The 22,738-nt window shown below is 41.7% G+C and overlaps 1 protein-coding gene across 6 annotated transcripts in view; it reads left to right on the top strand.

Moving 5' to 3' along the window:
- The first annotated feature begins 2,465 nt into the window (after positions 1 to 2,465).
- TPP2 (tripeptidyl peptidase 2) overlaps positions 2,466 to 22,738 on the top strand; it is a 69,718-nt gene continuing 49,445 nt past the window's right edge. For 5 of the 6 annotated variants that reach the window (XR_006607123.1, XR_006607124.1, XM_045081342.1 and 2 more), the window contains exons 1-5: positions 2,466 to 2,741; positions 9,740 to 9,868; positions 17,676 to 17,771; positions 19,515 to 19,619; positions 22,064 to 22,188. Coding sequence is in view for 4 of the 6 variants with exons in the window: in XM_045081342.1 (XP_044937277.1) it covers positions 2,577 to 2,741; positions 9,740 to 9,868; positions 17,676 to 17,771; positions 19,515 to 19,619; positions 22,064 to 22,188 (620 nt within the window). In the remaining 2 variants the exon portion in view is untranslated. The remainder of the gene's footprint in view (positions 2,742 to 9,739; positions 9,869 to 17,675; positions 17,772 to 19,514; positions 19,620 to 22,063; positions 22,189 to 22,738) is intronic. The other variant, XM_045081344.1, reaches the window with a different exon arrangement.

The raw sequence follows: 22,738 nt of genomic DNA, 5'->3' as shown, positions 1-22,738 counted from the left end.
TATTGTCAGTAAAACTATCTTTAATAAAAGCCCTATGTGAATCTCGTGCATCTTTTTAAAAGCCACATTTTAAGTAAGTTTTTTCTTTCTGTTGTAATTTGTAATTAAAGTTTAAGATTTACCCACAGTGTTTTGATCAGCTTTCTAATAATGAAGAGGTAAGTTAATCCAAAAGAAAAATGTTAACACTTTGATCCCAGGAAAATTTTTAAAGTTAAATATTAAAACACGCTTTTGTTATAGATCATAAATTAAAAGAATGCCAATATTTTCACATGCCAGATATTATATTGTTCATAATTTCTTAAACTCATGACAAATTTTCAACATCTTAAAACTGTACAAGAGGATACATACTCTTTCTAAAACTTTTTTATGGGATCCATAAGAAAAAAAATTTAAAGACCATGATTACAGGAGCCTATTTGATGGGTGCTACAGCAAAGCCCAATGTGACAGGGTAGAAAATACTGGGGACTGTGAGAACAGAAAGCCAGCTTTTCCACAAACTTTTTTTTTTTTTTTTAGACTTTTAAATTTACCTCAGAGAGAGTATGTATGAGTGAGCAGGGGGAGGGACAGAGGGAGAGAGAAAATCTCAAGCAGACTCCACACTAAGCATGGAGGCCCATGTGGGGCTCAATCCCAGGACTCTGAGATCACAACCTGAGCCAAGATCAAGAATGGGATGCTCGAGGGACTAAGCCGCCCTGGCATCCCATCATGAACTGTTTTTGTAACTCACTGCAGTCAGTTAACTTGTCCGGCTTTGTTTGCTCACTTGTAAAAGGACATGACTAGACTATGGTTCATTTTAAATGGGGCTATTTCATTCTGTCACTATATGCTCTACATTGGTTATCTTCTTAGGGTTTGTCCCTTTTCTTTCCTATTATTTTGAAGTTCTTCTCTAGAGGCAACAAAAACACAGCTGGGAATAGGAAAGAAAGCATTGACTCTTCTCCTTTTCCTCTCCATTAAAGAGAACACGGTTCTCCGAGATTTATGAAACGAGTGAATGGTCAAGTAATCATTAAAACAACCCCACAGCCATTACACTCGTTTCTGGGAGTGCATGGAGGATTTTCTAAATCCTGCGGACTGGAGACTGGCAAAAACAGGGCTTCCCTTTCCATCAGGCATTTTAAACCTGAGGTCCATGGTAGAATCCAAGCGGCTCAAAAACTTGTGTCGGAAAAAGGAAAAAATATATATATTATCTTTATTTTACTAACCTCTTAAATTTGTTTTCTTCAGTTATAGATGGAGGCAAAAAACAGAGTAGTATTAGCAGTTACTGTTTGTTACTTTCTCACCAATACAAGTCAGTTTCCCATCATAGTAGTTATTTCAGATATCTCAAAATACTGTTTATGCTCTTCACCATTTTGACATTACGGGAGCTTATTTGCTTACTGTGATTTCATGGAAGGAAACACATATGTTATTACTATATACACACATAAAGTACTGCTATTGGTTTTAATATTTCTGACAACTATATGTCAACGTAATGTCCTTTGTACTCCTACGTATTTCATTTTAGCTGTTTAAAAACACGGCTGGAAAGGGTCCCGAAGCCTCACCAGATTGCCAAAAGAGTCTTTGTTTGGCACCGGCGAAAAGGCTCAAGATTACTCCGGCGAGAATACAGACGTACAGAGCGCTACGGAACCCCACCCGTGCGGCTCGGAGCAATTGACAGTCACCGTCTACCTGAACAACGGCACACGGTGGCTCGAGAAGTGGGTGGACCTTAAAGGAACAACGAGGAACTTCCATTTAAGGGGTAAAACTGTTTTTTAGAAATCTCAGAAGTCAAAGGTATGTAATCAGTGAGGACAGGAGGGGCCCACTTCAGCCTCCCACTTCGTCTGCTGCCTACGAGGCCAACTGAACGCCGCAGAAGCCACTTCCTGTCGCCCGAAGCTCGGGTCGATCCCCACACCACAGGCTGCGATCAAAGGGGTAAACAGGAAGACAGACAGGGAAACGCAAACCCTACAGCAGTGACTCGAAGAAACTTTCAGAAGACCGACGTCTGGGCAAATCGCCGATGTCCCACGGCTCCAGGGACTCCGGCGTTCGAGCGCCCGCTTCCCTTCCTCGGGGCAGCGGGGGCTCCTGCAGCAGGCGACCCGAAACTTTCGTCCACGACTTCAAGTCCGGAAACCATCGCTCGCCCCACGCGAGCTGCAGCTACTCCCGGCTGGCGGCTCACCTCCTGCCCCGCCCCTCGGAGACTGCCTCGCTCGGGACACACGGCGCCCTCGCTCGCGGCCGCCTCCGCTCCTAAACACCCCCGGGTTCCAGAACCAAAATCTCCACCAGGATCTTCTGACTCCGCCCCCTTCACTGCGGCCAGGGCAACACTCGGGCCCAGCGCCTCAGAGCGGCGCCTTTGGCTTACGTAGCGGTAACGTGATTGGTCGCCTCCCCCTGGCGGGCCGGGATTGGCCGGCGTCCGGCCCCGCCCCTCGCCCCCGCCCAGGCCCGCGGCTGCCCGGGTGTCCTCGCGCCGCTCGTCCGCGCGCAGCTTGGCAGTTTGCCTCTTCCTCGTCCTCCAGCCTGCGTCCATGGCCACCGCCGCGGCCGAGGAGCCCTTCCCCTTCCACGGCCTCCTGCCCAAGAAAGAGACCGGGGCCGCCTCCTTCCTCTGTCGCTACCCGGAGTATGACGGGCGGGGGGTGCTCATCGCGGTCCTGGACACAGGGGTCGACCCGGGGGCTCCGGGCATGCAGGTGCGGCAGCCGCCGAGGGCCCGGGCGCGGGGGCGCGGGCGGCGGGTCGGCCGGGGACGCGGAGGGGACGCAGCCTCGGAGCCCCGCAGGCCAGGCCGAACCCCGATACGCGGCTGAGCGGGAGCCGGCACCGGGAGGAGGCGGACGGCGGGGCGGGCGGGGGGCTCGCGTCGGGCCGTCATCCCGGCCCAGACAAAAGCGGCGTGCCCGGCGCGGCGGGCCGGGGCGCCTGGGTCCGCCTCCTGCCCAGGAATCCCCTTCCTGCCCGGGGGCTGCCAGGCCCGGGCCCTCGGGCCCCGTTGCAGCACGCCGCCTTCCTCCGCGGGTCCCTCGTGTCTCGGGCGCCGGTCCCTGCCTGCGATTTTCAAGCGGGGATTTTTACCGTTTTTAGTATTGGTGGGGATGGGGGTGGGGAGGAAACCGAGAAGGGGCAGATGAGCCACCAGAGCCTCCTTTTCACCGGTGTCGCCCGGGAGATCGGGCTTTGGGCAGAATTGTTTGTGTTCCACATGGAAGCCGGGTTTCGGGAAGATAACTCGGTCAACTTCCGGAACTGTTTCCTCGGGTAGTTTTGTGTGTCCTATTTTTAAACCATCTTCTGCGATGTACTTGTTTAGGGTCATTGAAACGCATGGCTTAGTCTTTGTTTTACATAAGAACCTAATTTAGTTTGGTTTTGGCGAACTCTTCAGGCATTATTAAATTAGGCTTCTGTATTTTTTTTTTTTTTTTTTTTTAGCCTCAAAGTGTAAGACAGCACACTTGACGGTTTAAAAAAAAAAAAAGACTTAATTTTGCCTTAGGCACCTTTTGAAATCTTTATAAAGTACCGTATCAAAAGGTACCTTGAAAAAAAAAATGTGTCTCTTGATAAACGTATTCTAAGTCGTCAGAGTCTGACTTTTTGTAAATTTAGCCTTAGCTTCTTAGTGAGGTAAAATGTCACCGTCGTGGAAGATGCCTCTCTTAAAAAATCTAACCTGGCTAATCCTATGGGACGCTGCTCTCCTTCATCTGTGTGTCTTCTCCTTTCTACACTAAACGCTTAAGTTTAATGACTCTTCCTCCCCCAGTACCCTCTGGCCTCTGGATCCTTCCTTTATGGTGCTTTCTCATAATTGAGGTAGCGTTTTTGGAGGTTAGGATGTCATGCTGGGGGGGGGGGGGAACCACTCTGACCGACGGTATAGAATCCGTCTAGGAATCTTGCTTCCTCCTGTTAATTCTTCAGCGGCGCTCTGGAGTGCCACACACCTCAGGCTGGCAGGGCCAGGAAGCTTTGGTGAATCAGAAGAGCAAGTGGTGTGTTCCTTGCCGGTCGCTCTAGTGGTACGGTTGTATGAATAACACCGAAGACTTACAAACAGTGACAGCTATCACCTCATTGAGCCTTTATTACAGAGTAGTAATGGTTTCCATTCTGTTGTAGTGTGTGTTTACTTTTTATAGGGATAAGTAGGAGGGGAACAGCTGGGCTAAGTGTTTACCGGTTCTTTTGTCAGGATAATAAGAGGATCAGGAGAGTTTGGAGGAGGAGTGTCTCCGCAAAAATGCTTTTGTAGAACTTCCCAATCTGCTTATCATATTGTTCCATTATTCTCTGTAAAGTGGTAGCAGGTCTCATCCACAGTATTGCTATGAAAATTGATTGAGAAGATTATTTACATGTGATTTTTTAAAGTGCTCAAGAGAAGCGCCTGGGTGGCTCAGTGGGTTGCACGTCTGCCTTCCGCTTGCCTTCAGCTTGGGTCATGGTCCTAGGGTCCTGGAATCGAGCCCTGCATGGGGCTCTTTGCTCAGTGGGGAGCCAGCTTCTCCCTCTCCTGCGTGGAGCTCCCCATACTTGGGCTCTCTGTCAAGTGAATGGATAAACTCTTTAAAAAAAAAAAAAAAGTGCTTAAGGAAAGTGTTAAGTAAACACTATTTTTTTTTAAGCAGTTTTATTTAGAAAGAGTTGATACTGGAATTTAAATCAGCTTTCTAAAGGATAAATATACATTAGGTATTCGCATGCAATAACAAATGTTGAAGCAATAAAATATTGAAATGAAATGAAAATATAACTCTTCTAACAACTGTAACGGAAATATTGACATAAATATGGCCAGTTAAAAGAAATTTAGTAAGGTGGGTTGCACAGGTGAGGGAATTTTTAAGTTTTTTTTTCCTGCTTTAGCAAATGTATTTTGTAGCTCTCTGTATACACTATTAAGAGAAGAAGGTGGATAGAAATAAAAGGGAAGGAAAGAATGAAAAAAGAAGAAGAGGCCAAAGCGGACTTTTGGAAAGCCAGATGGGTCTGCGGAGAGGATTCCGGGCCCAGTTAAACACTTGAGAGAAGGCAGTGGGGTGTCATTCTTCAGTGACGGCTTTGGGTCCAGCGCTCTTTTGTGACATACGCCCGAGCTTGTTAAAAGTAAAGGGGGGACAGCATGAAGGGAGTAATAAGTAGATAAATGATTACATCTTTCCCCAGCAAATATCCAGGCACCTGCCAGGTGTCTAAGGTTGAGTTGAAGGATGTCCTCTGCAGGTGTCACCAAGACTGGGGGAGGGGGAGGGAGTGGTGAGAGCTGGCTTCAGGGCCAGGGTGGCACTTACATTGCCCTCGGAAAGAATATGCAGTAGGCAGTTGGGTCCCTGCCACCAGTTTTCTCTTTGCTCCATCCTTCACATTACCAAATTATTTTCCTAAAAAAAAAGAAAGAAAGAAAAGAAACACCTTCTGTAACACCCTTGTTTAATACAAAGCAAGACTTTTTAAATTTTGATGTCTTCATTGCCTTTGCTTAAACATTCCAAAATCTGAATTTTGTGTAGCGCTTCACCCTCCAGCTTGACCTCCCCATGGTGCTTTGGTTCTACGTTTCCCCTCTCCACTTCTGTCCACCCCACTGTTAACCCTTCGCTTCCACCTTGAACAGTCCACCCTTTCCCGAAACATCTAAGTTCATCTGTCTGCAAGACTTCCACCCTCACCCGCAAACTCCTGCCTAATCCTTTAAGACCCACCTGGGTTTAGCTTTTGGGATATGTGCTGATTTCATTCAGACCCCCAGCATACATTTACATGTGTGTGTCCACCACTGTGTGAGGCCCTGAGGTTTCAAGATGAATAGGGTCAGTTCGTGCCCACAGTTATTTGCGTGTTTTTCGTTTTTGCTCTCCTAGCAATGTGTTCAGATTCCCCCACACATCACCTAAAATATTCCATTTTAGTATTTCTGTTTACATAACCTCTTTTCATACGTGAGTTAAAATTCTTTGACAGCATATATCCAGATTCATTTTGTAGGAAATGTACTTATAACATTAAATATTTTTGCTGAATGGAAAAAAAGTCTATATGTGTGCACAGTATATGTAATTTCCTCATGGAGAAAAAATGTTTTTGGGGAAGGTTACAAGTGGTTCTATAAAAATTTTTCTGTTTTTACATTTAGTAAAATACTTGAGCACAATAAGTCAGTTATCACATATATATAATTGGTTGCTAATATTAGGTGCTATGCAGTTGATTTTAATTATTTTATTATTACCTTTCACTTGGTTAGTCTTCCTGAATTCCCCCAAGCTGCATTTTGTGTCCTACATGTTTTCATAGATACTGTCCTTACCTTTTTTATTTATTGTCCTGTGTTGTAGTTATGGCTTTGCTAATTTGTTTTCCAGCTGGATTGTAAGCTCTCTGAAAGTAGATCCTGCCCGATTCATTCATTAGACATGCTCTGATGGTAGACCGTTCTTGAGAATAATAGTCATAATAATAGTATTTGCTTAAGAAATATCTTCCCTTGCTTAAAATAATATTTTCAGGTAAATCCTTATACATTCACTTGGTTTTGTTGGGGGTGATTTGCAGTTCCCCTCCCCCCTTTCTTTTGATCCTCTAATGCTTAATGACTGTTTCTCACCCACTTCACCAGCACCTGGACCATAATCAATTCAGTGGAGACACAAAGTAATTCAGATTCTTGACATTTGGGGAAAACCTTTGGGCAGTTTCTGTTTTGTCCAGCCAGCATAGCCCTGTAAGCACTTCTCAGTCCCCCACCCCTGTACATGGACTGGATTACTACCTTAGCTCTACGCACAGCTCTGGCAGTGGTTCAGTCCCTCTTTGCCGTGTAATACAACCCCCCACCCCCTGCTACCCCCCACAAAAGATGAGGGATGTCGTTCTGGATGGTAGTAGTTCAGTTTCCTTCTCCCAAAGCTCCATTGCAAATTCCTCAGCTGGTTTGGCTTTTTTAAAACCTCTTCTTCCTAACCCCAAACTCCCTCTTCTGTCTTACTGTCTCCAGTGAGTGATTGCCTTTACCTAATGGTGAAGAAAGAGACATAGAGATAGAAAATTGCATAAATAAGGATTTTTAATGAAAGAGAGATGCTAACAAGTAAAGCTTGTGGCAATAATGGATAGTAAATAAGTCACTAAATCCCGTTAGGCTTTCTTCCTTTGCTCATACACTGATAATGAGGTTTCTAATGAGGGAGATCTCTGTCTGGCTTGTTAGTGATCTCTTGTGATTCTTCATCTCAAGTCACTGAAGTTGTTTGCTCATTGAATGAGGAGATAGAGATAAGTGATTGTGTTCATGGTGCTATGGCCTAGCTTTCAAATTACATACTACCTTGGACTACTTTTTGAACTCCGTTGTTTTCTTAAATTCTTAGTACATGATTTAGCTAGTTTTAATTTTATGGGGGAATATTAGCTTCCTCTTGTTTCCATTTTTTATTTTGGTAGATTTTCTTACATTTTTCCTTCATTATTTCATTTCTAAGGATATTTAACCAATCCCTTCAAAATCAGTAACTGATTTAAGTTTTATCATAATCTTATCATAGTTTGGTGTGACTTCCACAACAGTGTTTTGGTGATGATTTTGAGCCTCCGGAATATATTACTTATTTTGTTACTAGTATAGACATTAGCGTAAAAATTACTATACATTGAAAACAAAAAACAGCTGTCCCAGAAAGGTCTCTGTGACCCCTGGTGATTCTATGACAGTGTTATTGGAATAAGATTTGGGACCCATTAAGACCCTTTTGCTTCTGCCTCATAAAGAAAAACATGTTTGCCTTTGTTTCTTCCACATAGTGACTTTCCCTGTTCATGTCTTGGGTAACCCTTAAACTGCAGAGCTTTAAGGACACTGCATTTGAGGGGTGTGGGTGGGAGGAAGCGATGCCTAGGAAGACACAGAAAGGGACACTAAGCTTGATCTTAGGAGTGTGAGTTCTCCAGGAGGCAAAGGATTTGGAAGACCCTGTGCTTCTATGATACTCTGGGCAGTTTCTCCATTGCTTTTTTTTTTTTTTTTTCCCTTAAGGGTAAGGGTCTTCTTCGTCGTCTTTTCTCAGTCTTTGTGTCTCCATGCCTGATTTCCTGCTAATAATTCAGTATATATATCTCGAATGCTAGATACTTCCTTTGCGAGGCTAGCCCAGAAGTGATTTTTCCAACAAAAGCAGTATGAAAATACAGTACTGCTGTTTCCTATAGCAGTCAGCGTGGCCCAAATGAAAATTTGAGGACTGACCAAGAAACCATGCCATAGAAAATCACTCTTAATATTATAAATTGGTGTCAGATCATTCAGTCACTGAATATGTATTGAGTACCAACTAAGCAGTGCTAGGTTTGGGGGAATTTGGTGAGTAAAATAGACATAGCCCTTCCCCTTAAAAGAGATTGTCTTCTAATAGTGGAAATACATCAGAAGTCAGCTAGCTGGAGAATTACAAATTCTGTGAAGGAAACAAGGTATGGTGAGAAAGAATAAGATTCCGGTTTAGGGTGGCAGCTCCAGAAGAGGTCATCAGGGAGGCCTTTCTGAAGAGTGACCATTTCAGTCGAGCACTGGAAGATGAGATATGGATGTCCGTGGACCAGCTGAAGGGCCCGTGCGCGCAAAGCGGGAGGCAGGGAAGAGCTTCGCGCGTGGCAGGAATTGGAAGGAGGCCAGTGTGGTAGAGTGGTGCAGGACCGGACGGGCAGGCCAGGTCTCTCAGAGGCCTTTGCAGGGAGTGTGTTGGGATCCGTTGCAGGGTACCACGTGGAGAGCGGGCGTTGTACCGCCCGTTTGACTGGCCTGGGGTGGGGGCCGGGCATGGCCCGTGGGAAGCCTGCAGGGAGCGTCACCATTACGACGGCAAGGGGGGGGGTGCTGGGGAGCGAGTCAGGATTCTGGTGGTGAAAATCCAGGGGAGAAGAGGGACTTGAGCTGTGTTTTAGAGATAGAAGGAAGATGACTTCCTGACAGATTTGATGTAAAGAGTAAACTAGAATAAAGAATCAGAGAAGAAGGACTTTTAACTTTCTGGTTTGAGCAACTGGGAATGTATCGATTTCTGAGACGACAAAGCCTTGAGAGAAATAAGTTTGAATGTTAAGTTTGACCTTTGGACTAAGTTTGAATGCTAGTGAGCATCCTATAATTACATGTTATTACATATTTTCTCCCTAAAGTTTTGTTCTTGTCCGGCCCGAAGCTCACCTTCTTCAGATCTTTACTCAAATGTTACTTTCAGTGAGCTCTTTCTCGACCAACCTAGTGAAAGTTGGAATCCCCACACTACCTCCTTTTTCTGCCCGATTTTTCTCCATAGTAATTACCACCGTCTGGCATGTTATGTATTTGACGTGTTTATTGACTGAGTAGAATATAGGATCTGTGAGATCAGGGACTTCTGTGTATTGGTTGCTTCTATGTGTGTCCCTACAGCTGCTTTAGTAAATGGTTAGTAATTATTTATTAACTAAATATATAAAATCACTTGAAGGATTCTGTGATGCTTTCCATGATTAAATTTTTTTAAGTATCTATCCCACTTTGACTTAAAATAATTCAGTTTTCTTTTTTAATTGATGCAGATTTCATAGAATATTTTATGTATGTGTATGCACATTGCATATATATGGGGGTTAGCATTACTTTTTTAAGGATTAAAAAATTAAATCTGTAATTTCTAATTATTTTAATTTTCAGGTTACAACCGATGGAAAACCAAAAATCATTGATATCATTGATACAACAGGAAGTGGTGATGTGAATACTGCGACAGTAGTAGAACCCAAAGATGGTGAGATTGTTGGTCTTTCAGGAAGAGTGCTCAAGGTTAGAACTTTAATCTTTTTATCGATTTTTTTTTTTTAACCTTCTTTTATACTGTTGCCTCAAAGTGTCTTACGGTTTTAGCTTATGTTTGGTGTCTTATGTTTTAGCTTATGTTAGCTTGTTCTTTAATAAATTACCCCCAAAACTTCATGGCTTAAAATAACTAATATTTATTATTAGTTATTGGTGTCTTATGTTTTAGCTTATGTTAGCTTGTTCTTTAATAAATTACCCCCAAAACTTCATGGCTTAAAATACCTAATAGTTATTATCTCACAGTTTCTGTGAGTCCATAATTTGGGTGTGACTTAGCTGGGCGCCTCTTGTTTAAGATCTCTCCTGAGGTTACTGTAGGCCAGGGCTGTGGTTTCATTGGAGGGCTCAGCCCGAGTGGGGAAGGGGAGTCTGTTCCAAGCTTGCTCAGGTAGTTATTGATAGGCTTCGGTTCCTTTCCTTGGGGCTGTGTCATACCATGCAGTATGAACATCCTATCTGGGTGAGTAATCCAAGAAAAAGAGTGCCCAAGATGGAGACCATGGTCTTCTCACAAATTAATTTTGGAATTGACATCCCATCACATCTGCCATTTTGTTTTCAGTAGAAATGAGCCATGAGATCCAGCACATGCTTAAGAGAAAAGGGATTTAACTGAGAGCATGAATACCAAGAAGTGGAGGTCATTGGGGCCATCTTTGAAAAATTTGTTTTGTTTGTTTGTTTGTTTGATAGTGAGCTTAAAATTGGGATATATTTTTCACTGCGATTGCCAAATTCTTAAAACTTTAAGTTTCGGGTAGAAAGGTAGGAAAATTGACCAATTGTAATTTTGCCTTCATCTTTTCCTGGTCCTTCTGAGAAGTAGGAACATGAAATATTTAGGCTTTAATAATCGTGGACTTAAGTGACCGGCTTTGTGTTACTCTTTGTACTTGGTAGAAAGACCTGGGTAGAAAGTTAAGGTAACGTGAAAAATGATAAGGATACTAAAAGCAGTTGATGAGTTGTTAGCTAATGAGCTTGTTAGATGTCAAAAATTTGATTGTGATTCAGTACTCTTTATCTTTTAAACCAATAAGCAGAATTAGTTTGGAAGATGAATTTGTGTTTATCTATGTCTAAAGAGCTGTATGAAACTCTGCCCATCTTTTACCACTTATCTGAATCATGTTTAGGCATTCTCTTCTGGCTAAGATTGTTGTGGCAGCGTATCAGTTTTCTGTGCTACGTCATGAGTTAACACATATTTAGTGCCTTAAAGCCACATACAACCCTGCATTTATTAATCTTGCTGTTTCCTTGGGTCAAGAGTCTGGCTCTTCATGGCTCTCTGCTGTGTCTCAGAAGACTGAAATAAGGTGTTGTTTGGAACTGTGGTCTCTCTACTGAGGCTCAGGATCCTCTTCCAAGTTCATTTGATTGTTGGAAGAAATCATTTTTCTTGCACCCGTAGAACTCAAATCAGCTTGCTTTAAGGTTAGAGAATCTCTTTGACCTTCGAGATGGCCCTAGTCTCTCTTTTAAGGACCTCACCTGATTAGGTCAGTTCCACCAGGGTAATGTCCTCTTTGATTAAATTGGTCACCTGATTAGACACCTTGATTGTATCTTCAAAATCCCTTCACCTTTCCAATATTACTTATAATAACACAGTCAGAGTTCCAATAGTCATAGACCCAGCCTTCACTGAGGGGAGAGGACTGACTGTACAAGGGCATGGGGTGTCTTTAGAATCTGCCTACCACGGGCAGGAAGCAGGCATTAGCATCCAGGTTTTCCTTCCTTTTCCATGTGTTATGGACTGAATTGTTTGTATGACCCCAAAAGTCGTATGTTGAAGCTCTGACACCCGATTTGATGGTATTTGGAGATGGTGTTTGGGTTGGATGAGGTCATGAGGGTGAGGCTCTCATGAGGCAATTAGTCTCTGCTGTCTTTTCTCTGCCGTGTGAGGTCACAGTGAGAAAACTGCGCCTGCAAGTCAGGAAGAATCTCGCCTCTTCCTGAGTCTGATGTTTTCTCGGGTTAGTTTCTCCCACTGCTTTGCCCTTCTTTTATCTAGAACTCCTGTTAACTGGGCAGTGGACCTCTTGAGTTGGTCTTCCAATTTTCTTATGTTTTTCCACCTTTTCTTCATTACTTTCATTTGCTTTTTTCCTTCCTGAAAGATTTCTGAGATTTCTCAGTATTCTTTCCTAGCCCTCATATTGAATTTTGTTAAATTTTGCCTATTATTTTTAAATGCAATTCCGCTCATATTCACTAAGCATATTTTGGGGTCATGTATGCAACATTTTATCTGTGAGAATATTGTCTCATTTTTTTTCTAGTTTCCTTTTTATGCACCTTTCTCTTCCTCCCATTCTGTTTTTCCCTTTCCTTTTCTCCTTTTCTCTTTACCTCTCCCCTTCCCTTTCTCCTCCTCTTTGCCTCCTCCCTCCTTGCGCTCTGCTTTCTACCTGAGAGCTTTGCCCGCGGTGTGTAGCTGTCCTCTCTGACCCTCGGTTAGCAGGGCGCACGACGGTGACGGACGTGCTCTCTGTTTGTGCGGGGTCTTGGGGTGAGGGCAGCGGTGCTGTCGTGGCGGACCCTTAGTGGCAGTTTCCCGCATACGTATTCCCAGTGGGTTGTGCAGTGATCTCCCAAGAGGACCTTAGCGTGTCTGGCCTGGGCTTTGAAGAGAGGGTGAGAGAGAAGCCCTCACGCTTAGTGCCCAGATCTCTTGCAGAATCTTCTGTATGTCTCCCCTCACCCCTCTGCTGTGTGAACCTCTCTAGAAAGCTGACATTTCCACATCTCTCTGGTTCCATGTCCAGTTGCCGGGCTTGTCAGGTTTGGGCAGGATGTGGGACGGGCAGCAGGAGTCTGACTGCTCCTCATACAGACTTACTTGCCCCCAGTCTTGTTGGTGTCAGCTCCCATCTCCATCTGTACGCCACACACCCATGTAAGTGTTCAGCTCATTTTTTTCAAGGATGTGCAGATGTTCAGGTATGTTACAGTGGTCATTAAAAAGAAGACTGTTATTAGTCTTGCAGACTGTTAGTCTTGAAGCCTCAAAAGAAGACTGTCATGCAGCCATGGCCCCGCATGCGGTAGTGACTTGTTTCATCTCACTGCTGTGCAAGGTGCCGTGGCGTGCATGCACCCCTTCCGTCCGCTCTACTGCTGATGAACAGTTAGTTAGCTGCTTCCAGTTCGGGAGGCACTAACAGCTCTTTAGAGGATACTCTTGTGTACATGTTTTGTGCCTGTGTGTATAGGTAATTCCAGGATGTGTACCTAGGAGTGGAATTGCTGACTCATAGAGATACAACTTGACCAGGTGATGCCTAACAGATTTTCCAAGTATTTGCACTTAAAATGCATTTCCACTAGCAGTGTAAAAGAATTTTAATAGTTGCACAGCTAACACTTCGTATTCTTAGGCTCTTTAATCTTTGCGAATATGCTGGGAATCTGAGTCTGTGATGTTGTGGTTTTAATATTTATTTTTTAAATTACGAATAAGATTGAGCTGCTTTCCCTATGTTGATTAGACATTTGGATTTCCTCTTTTGTAAAGTGCCTGTTAAGTCCATGTGCCCTCTTTGTTCCGCTCCTGAATCATTTTCTTTCTCACTAAATTGTAGGATTCCATTACACTTTCTAAGTACCTGTCCTCTGATGGGATGTCTCTGGTATCTTTTCCCATTCTGTATATCTATTTTCACTTCCCTTATGGTGTCCTTGGATAAGTAGATGTTCTTAAATTTAATATATTTGGATATTAGTCTTTGCCTTTTGGTGAGGACTTTATATGTCTTAAAACATCCTTCTGACCCCGAGAGCATGAAGATCTGCTCCTCTTTCATTTTCTGAATACTTTCACCATATTTCATTTCATGTTCCAGAATTCACTGGAATTGGTTTTAGGCTTAGTTCAAAACAGGAATCCTGGATCCTCTTTTCCATCTGAAGACCAGTTGCCCCAACACCCACCATCACAATTTCCCATAAATTTTCAGTGGTGCCTTTTACTTTGCAACCTTTAAAATAGGGGTGATACAGCTTCTGAGTATCATTTCCAGTTCTCTGTGCCCTTTGGGTGGTTTTTTTTTTTCTCCTTTTGTAATTTTCTAATTTTAGTAGACATTTGGAAGGGAGCATGGTGCTTTTTAAATTCTACCACATCCAACCTAAAGTTTAAATCATCAATATTTAGTCTTACATAAAAATCAAGTCTAGGCGTAGAGAATGACTTGACTGAATTTGGTCCCATATTTAGATGGCAGGCGTAGCTAAAGGAGTGTGCTGGCTTTACCATGAGGCTGACAGGCTGAAACATAGTTTGAAGTCTAGAAAAACAAAACAAAACAAATTACTGCCTGGAACATTAACACTCATGATGGCATTTGGCTTGTTAAGAAAATGCTCGATTCATTAGGCATCCCCTCTTTAAAAGAGTCTGGGAAAAGAGATGTAATTACTAATAAAAAAATTCTGTTCCTCATATGAAACTCCGCTGATTCCATTATGGTATTAACCTTAAAACTGCCAGTTATTTTACCAGCAAACATGAGTTTATTGAGGAATAGCAGAGAATTGCAGTCTGAAACAAGTAGCCTGTGGCAAAGTCATGGGCAAGTCCCCACCCAGAACAAAAGAGAGGACCACTGTTTTATACAGAGGACAGAGGAAGGCGGGGAAGCCGGAAGGGCTGTTACAAACAGAAAGTCCACTAGAGTTTGCGGTCTCCTGTTCAGGTGGTATTGTAGTGTCCGCTCACAAGGCCCAGTCTCTTCCTCTTGGGTCAGCAACTGATGTGGAGGGTAGGGCATGAGAGCGCCCCCTGCTGGCTGTTGTGACTGTATTCGAACCAAGATTTCTTTTCATCAATTTTCACAGTAGTTACCATGTAATAAAATCATTTTAAAGATATCTGCTTAAGATGGTCAAAATATAAAGCTTTGAAACTCAGAAGAGACTGAAAATAAGTTCGTATGTATGAAATACTCAAATAGGTGAAATGACATATTCCATAATTGCCTCATAAATTACCTTTACTCAAAATTGGTTAATGCTAGATAGCAGAACCATGATTATAACATTTATTTTTTTACTTTCCTTAGTTTAATTTTTTGTAACCAACCAGTCTGCCTTTACTGTAAGGAAAATACATAGTAGTGATTTGAGAAGTGTCTGGGTATGTGGACCCTAGAGATTTTGATCTCATTTTTTTAAAATTAATTTATTTATTTTCAGAAAAACAGTATTCATTATTTTTTCACCACACCCAGTGCTCCATGCAATCCGTGCCCTCTATAATACCCACCACCTGGTACCCCAACCTCCCACTCCCCCCCCCCACTTCAAACCCCTCTCAGAGTCCATAGTCTCTCATGGTTCACCTCCCCTTCCAATTTCCCCCAACTCCCTTCTCCTCTCTAACACCCCTTGTCCTCCATGATATTTGTTATGCTCCAAAAATAAGTGAAACCATATGATAATTGACTCTCTCTGCTTGACTTATTTCACTCAGCATAATCTCTTCCAGTCCCCTCCATGTTGTTACAAAAGTTGGGTATTCGTCCTTTCTGATGGAGGCATCATACTCCATATATGGACCACATCTTCCTTATCCATTCGTCCGTTGAAGGGCATCTTGGTTCTTTCCACAGTTTGGCGACCATGGCCATTGCTGCTATAAACATTGGGGTACAGATGGCCCATCTTTTCATGACATCTGTATCTTTGGGGTAAATACCCAGGAGTGCAATTGCAGGGTCATAGGGAAGTTCTAGTTTTAATTTCTTGAGGAATCTCCACACTGTTCTCCAAAGAGGCTGCACCAACTTGGATTCCCACCAACAGTGTAAGAGGGTTCCCCTTTCTCCACATCCTCTCCAACACATGTTGTTTCCTGTTTTGTTAATTTTGGCCATTCTAACTGGTGTAAGGTGATATCTCAATGTGGTTTTAATTTGAATCTCCCTGATGGCTAGTGATGATGAACATTTTTTCATGTGTCTGATAGCCATTTGTATGTCTTGATTGGAGAAGTGTCTGTTCATGTCTTCTCATTTTTTGATATGTTTGCCTGTTTCGTGTGTGTTGAGTTTGAGGAGTTCATTATAGATCCTGGATATCAACCTTTTGTCTGTACTGTCATTTGCAAATATCTTCTCCCATTTCGTGGGTTGCCTCTTTGTTTTTTTGATTGATCTCATTTATAATTAAATATACATGAAATCTCATGGATTATTTTCATTGTATTATATATAATGTAAGTAATTTGGTTAAATATGTGTTAGCACCTGCTTATCTTACACTTGTTTTAATGAGTTATTCCATTTACTCCTTCAGCATTTCACAACCTTTTATAATCTCCTTGTGCAAAGAAGTTGCCACTAGCCCAGGGTTACCTGACCTGTGTAGTGGGACACTTGTGGTGAAGCAGTCTTTGAATGTGCCAGCTAGTGACTACTTACCTTTTTGTTGTTGTTGCAACACTGTATTGTTGTTATGTTACAGGCTATAGCAAGGACCTTAAAGTTAGAGAACAGGGATTGTTCTCTAAAAGAGGTTGGTAAGTTTTGAATGAAAAGCAGTAGTTTATATGTCAACAATATGTAAAATTTCACATACTCCAGACATCCATTTGATTCCAGAAATAATTATTGATATAGGCAGGCTTTTAAAAAATCAGTAGATCTTTGAAGTTCTGTGAATGGCATTTTTATCTCTACTTGGTTGTGAGAAAATTTCATCCATAAGTTTCTCACCTGGGGAATACTTTGATGAGCGACATGGAGGTGAGCCAGTTAAAAATACTGCGCAAGTAAGAATTGATGAGTCATCTAAGTCTGAGTGGTTTAAAGTTCAGTCTCATGATTTATACACGTTTGAAAGCTGTTTCTAATCGCGGGTCCTGTGATCACAAAAAGTGTGAATATTCCACATTTTCTTGGTGAACATTTGAAGTGGATTAATGCTCAGTATATGTGCAAATCATAAGGTAGGGATCATTTTCTTCCTTTTACATGAAGTAGGAACCTGTGGGTCCCCTTTGGTTAGTGGGAGAGTTTGGATTCATAGCCAGGTTTACCTACGGCACATGACCTTTACACTGAGTTTTTTGGTATCTGTGATAGAGCTAGATTCTAACTTTCTTTTCACCCTTCCTGCAGTTTGGACAAGCAGTTTGATTTTTTTTTTTTTTTTTTTTTTTTTTTTGGCTTTTCCATTTGTCACCAGGCATGCTCTTTCCATCATTCTGTTAATTAGAAGCTTTAAAATACTTCTCGATTTTTGGAAAGACTATTATAAGATGTTATATATAATTAACATGATTTTATAGAACTTTTTTCTTAAAGAGCTATTTTAAGTATCTAGGCATTAACCCTGTTGATTGTAGGGATTGTATTTCTTAACAGGAAATCTAAGTGTCGTCCAGAGGGTCTGGACCTCTTCCCCTCACCCCTAGTTTGGCAGTAGGTCTGAGAAGGGAGAGGTGATGTGTCCTTGGATGCTTGAGAACTAAAGATTGTAGTAGTTTAGTGAGGTCACAAATGTTGAAAGCACTTTATAAACTATGAAGCATAGTGTAAATGAAAGGTATCCTAGGTGAACCACCTTATTTATGGATGAAAAGAAAAGCCAGACAGATACTAAGTGACGCCTTAGAATATTAGAAATATTGCTCTGATACAGAACCTTGCTCATCCAAGTTGAGCCATCGGAATAGAATTGAAATAGCCTTTTACCCTAGTAGTAAATCATTGGAATTGGGAAGCATTTAGGGAATTGACAATTTATTTTTTTTCTGTAGATTCCTGTGAGCTGGACAAATCCCTCAGGCAAATATCATATTGGCATTAAAAATGGCTATGACTTCTATCCAAAGGCACTCAAGGAAAGGATACAGGTAATGTGCAATCTGGAATCAATGACTTCTTCCTCACATGTGTTCCCGACCAAAGAAGAACATTTCTCATAAGATCCCATGAACTCTTAATGATTGTGGATGCTGGGAGACTTTCAGACAATGACTGCTCCAGGGCTCTGTTCAGCGGAATGTTAGCCATTTAAAGTGACAGTTCTTAATCCTGTGTACACGGATAAGTTTAGAAAATCTGTGAATACATTGAAATTATCTTCAAGTTTTTATATATGTGTGTTTTTCTGAGAGTTGGAATATAGCTTTCATTGGATTTTGAGGGGCCTTTTTTTTTAACCTCCAAAAGACTAAAGACTATTTAAAGTTGATGTAAAGTCCTGACTAACTTAATTGTTCCCAGTTCTATAGCTTCTATGATGATTTGCCCCACTTTTCGTACTGTTTAACGAGGTTTCTTGATCCTGGCTAGTCGTCATTCAGTACTAGGGAAAGGGTTACTCAGACCTGAAGCAGCTGCAGTATAGCAGACACACGGCTGTTACTAGAGAAATAAGTCGCAAATCGAGGAAGAAGGAGCCGCTTTAAAGCAGCGCTGCTGAGTGGACCTCTCGGGGATGATGGACACGTTCTCTGTGTGCCCGTTACAGTAGTCACCGGCGACCAGTACTGTTGAGAACTTGAAATGTGACTCGTGTGAAATTTTAATTTTCTGTAATATTTTAAAATTGAGATCTAAACAGCAACCCGTGGCTCCCATATTTGCCGGCACCGATTTAGAGGATTACTGTCCCGCTGGTAGCTGACACAGGTTCCGAGTTTCAACTGTAAAAGATAATGTGATCCTTGAAAATGAGCCCAAAGGGTAAGACCTATGGGTGCTTCCCTCTAATCATAGCACTGTGACTTGCTTCTCCAGGGGGTCTGCACCGTAAGAGCTACTCAGCACACTGCATATAAGGCCTTTACTTTTTCGTCAGATTCTAATAATTCTGCAAAAAAAATGAAATGCCAAAAAATGCATATAACTTATTGGATGCTATTTTATTTTTAAAATTTCAGGCTGATGTACACATAGCATAGTATTTTTATGCACCATATTAAATTTCATCCACTGTATGATAAAGTGCAAATGAACATGCAAATAGAGTATGTTAATGTCTACCCCCTCCTTAGCTCAGTGGAATTGTTTTATTGGAAAGGATTTTTTTTGTATCTAGCCGACCTCCACTTGGTGGCACTATGGGTTAAAGATAGAGATGAAGGTAAAACCAGTGACAGAACTCTGTCAAATGAGAGAGGATAGGGAAGAAATAAGCCACAAATGGAGGAGGTTGAAGAAGCCTGCACGTCCCTCCTGACAGCTAGTCTTAACCCTGCCATCCGCTTGCATGTGGCTTAAGGCCGTTCTCAGTTGCATAAGGGCCCACAGCGCATATTTGCTTTTAATGTAAGTGACTGGGAATTCAATGTGTTATGCAACACACTATTATTTTTATTCTTGGATGGGTTAAAATTGGGGCATATGTATCAAAATACATTTGGATGTGCCTTGATATATGTGTCCTCTTAAAACCCAGGTGCACTGAGTTAACTAGTTGTTAATTATTGATCCATTGCTTTATCCACTTGATTATAAATGATTCTTTAGCTCCTATGTGAAAATTGTGTGGCGTCACGACTGGTGACAGCTAGGTCCGTATATACAAGACTGTCCGGGTTTACCAGGATGTTTGTCATCCTCATTGTAAGGTAATTTTTCTGTCTTTGCAGAAAGAACGAAAGGAAAAAATCTGGGATCCTGTTCATAGGGTGGCCCTTGCAGAAGCCTGTAGAAAACAAGAAGAATTTGATGTTGCCAACAATTGTCCTTCTCAAGTTGGTGCTAGTCGCTTTTATTTAAACATTGCCACAGAAGTGTATTAGCATAGAGTTCTTAGAGAGTTAACAGACTGGTTTTTTTTTTTTTCACAAGTTTTCAGTTGTTTAATTTTATTAATTTTTCTTTTATTCTGAAATCAACTTACATAGTTTTCAGAACTTCTCAGTGAACATACATGTATGTAAAAGTGCATAAATGCTAAGTGTGTGTAGTCACGAGTTAGCACCAAGTGAACACTCCCTCCCATACCCCTTCCTAGTCATTGCTCTCTGCCTCCTCCAAAAGTGACCACCATCGTGACTTAACATTGTTGAAAGATTTTGCCCGTTTGGAATATGTAGAATGGAATCCTACAGTGTGTTCTCTCATGAGAAGCTGCTTTCACTCAGTCCTGTGTTGGCGAGATTCATCCGTGTGTGGGTGTTGTACTTTGTCCACTCTTGTTGCTGTGTGATGTTTGCACCACGGCCGATGTGTCCATCCTGCAGATCGGCATTTGCCTTGTTTTCAGTTCTTGGCCCTTATGGAAGGTGCTGTTTTGAACATTCTCATGCATGTTTTTGGTGGGGCACAAAGTGGTAGTACGCATTCATACTTCTGTGAGAAGTACTGTGAGAGCTCCCATGGTTCCACATCCTTAAATAGCTGCTGCATTTGTTTTTTTACGATTTATTTATTTGAGCGACAGAGAGAATGAAGGAATGCAAGCAGGGGGAGGGGCAGAGGACGAGGGACAAGATCTCAGGCAGACCCCCACTGAGTGCTGAGCCGGACATGGGGCGCGATCCCACAATCCTGAGCTCATGACGCGAGCCAAGATCAAGAGTCGGACACTTAACCGTATGAGCCACCCAAGTGCCCTAGCTATTACATTTTTTTTAATCAGTTAATAAAATGAAGATAATGTTAATTATGAAAATAGTTCATGCTTGTTGCAGAAATTTTTGGATCACACGGGCATACAAAGTAGCGATTGAGAGCCTCTAAAATGCTACCCCCCCACCCCAGGGATGGTACCTTGATGTTTATCCTTCTCAATCTTTCTTTTAATGCATGCATATACCTTTTTAAAATCAAAAGTGGAATGGTATTGGTGGTTTTCAACCCTGGCTGCATATTAGAATCACATGAAGAGCTTTAAACCGCCAGTGCTTATGCCCTAGAGAGGAATTAAATCAAAGCCTTGCAGGAAGGCTGGCATTTTTAAAAGCTCCCAGGAGCTTTAATTAATGCACAGTTAGGGTTGAGAACTCCTGGCCTGAATAGATCTACATACACATTTAACTTGCATTTATTTAATCTGTGTACAGCATCTCTTTTTTAACTGTGTCATTTATCCTCTTGAGCTGTATTATTTTCTTTTAGATCACTGTTTGGCTTTCAGCCTCTTACTAGACACGTTAAGTGTCATATTTCAGGTGCTATATATACAGCCAGTTTTATAGCAGGAGGAGTCTGGACTGAATTATCCCTTTTATTTCATTTTGTTTACCAAAAATCTCTATATTATTGTCTTTTTTCCTTTAAGGAGGAATGAATGTTGAATAACAAAAATGAAGTGTAATAAGACTTTTGGAATGTGAAAATTAAGTTTTAATTCAATAGGACTATTCAGGTGAACTGTAGAGCTGTCTGATGTAGCATGTAGTTGGGGGAAAAAAACAGGTTGGAGTGTATACAGTTCTCATTTTTTTGGATTAAAATAGTTAAATAGCAGCTTACCTGTACAAGTTCATGAATATAGTATGTGTTTTAACTTATTAGCATATTCTAAAGGGCAGAGGATAATTCATGGTTTTTCTTACTTAGATTCTTAAACAGATTTAAATAGAAACAGTTCTCATAAAAAATCTTAAAGTCAATAGGTAATCTACTTTGTAGTAATTTTAGAGTTATTTTTGAAAATTAGTTATAGATTATAGATATGTGAGTAACACATCTTGGCCAAATGATAAAATCAACGCATAGCACAGTGTCTTTCCCAAAGTGGGTAGAATAAATAAATAAATGAGAGATTGACTAAAAGTAGTAATATTCTTAAAATGTTTGATATATTAGGGGCGCCTGGGTGGCTCAGTGGGTTAAGCCGCTGCCTTCGGCTCAGGTCGTGATCCCAGGGTCCTGGGATCGGGTCCCGAATCGGGCTCTCTGCTCAGCGGGGAGCCTGCTTCCCCCTCTCTCTCTGCCTGCCTCTCTGTCTACTTGTAATCTCTGTCTGTCAAATAAATAAAATCTTTTTAAAAAAATGTTTGATATATTAATTGATATCTGCATTATTAAATTGAACTACAAGTTGCATAGATATAAAAAGAAAACTTTTTTACATTTTTCTAGGGTAAAATGGCTTTACTTTGGTGACACTGTATCTTTGGTTATATGTTAATAGAACTTTTCAAGAGCACAAAATGTACTAATACTAATATATTTTCTAATGGACTAGGCAAATAAACTAATCAAGGAGGAACTTCAAAGTCAAGTGGAATTGCTAAATTCTTTTGAGAAAAAATATAGTGATCCTGGCCCTGTGTATGACTGCTTGGTGTGGCATGATGGTGAAACCTGGAGGTAAGCTTCATGTGTTATATTGATCTTCACTTTACAAAATGCTTTTATCTACACCGAAGAACATTAAGCTCCCAGAACTGTCCAGAGAGTTGCTTAAGTGACATTAATATCACCATTCAGAAATATTTGAGAGCCAAATTGGTTTCTGGGTAGTTTTGGATAAACCCTTTGAACTTCTTGGTATCTTAGATAGTAAACCTGACCCTTACGTGTTTTAAAGAAGCTTGTTGCATTAACAGACAGTAACTGTTAACCAAACATTTACAGGTTGATTATTCGTAGACGTAGGAGTGTTCCTGATTGGGGCAGGGCCGTTTGGAAAGAGAGTTCTGCAGAGCATCTGCTATTAATGTTTTAAGGACAAAGGAGTACAATTGAGTGAAGATTTCTCAAACAGAGACCAGGTAGCTAAGCTGAAGTGGGGCAGTAGAACACATCTGTGAAGAGCTCAGTCTCTGCGATGGCATCCTAGCTGTGTGACCTTGAACACTGCCTACCCCTCCAAGCCAGTTCCTTGTCTGTTAATTAGAGTAATCGTAGTGCCTTCTTG

The sequence above is a fragment of the Mustela putorius genome, unplaced genomic scaffold, assembly GCF_011764305.1.
Source record: "Mustela putorius furo isolate JIRA1106 unplaced genomic scaffold, ASM1176430v1.1 tig00000551_pilon_pilon_pilon, whole genome shotgun sequence".
Lineage (NCBI taxonomy): Eukaryota > Metazoa > Chordata > Mammalia > Carnivora > Mustelidae > Mustela > Mustela putorius.
This window is presented reverse-complemented; position numbering and strand designations above follow the sequence as displayed.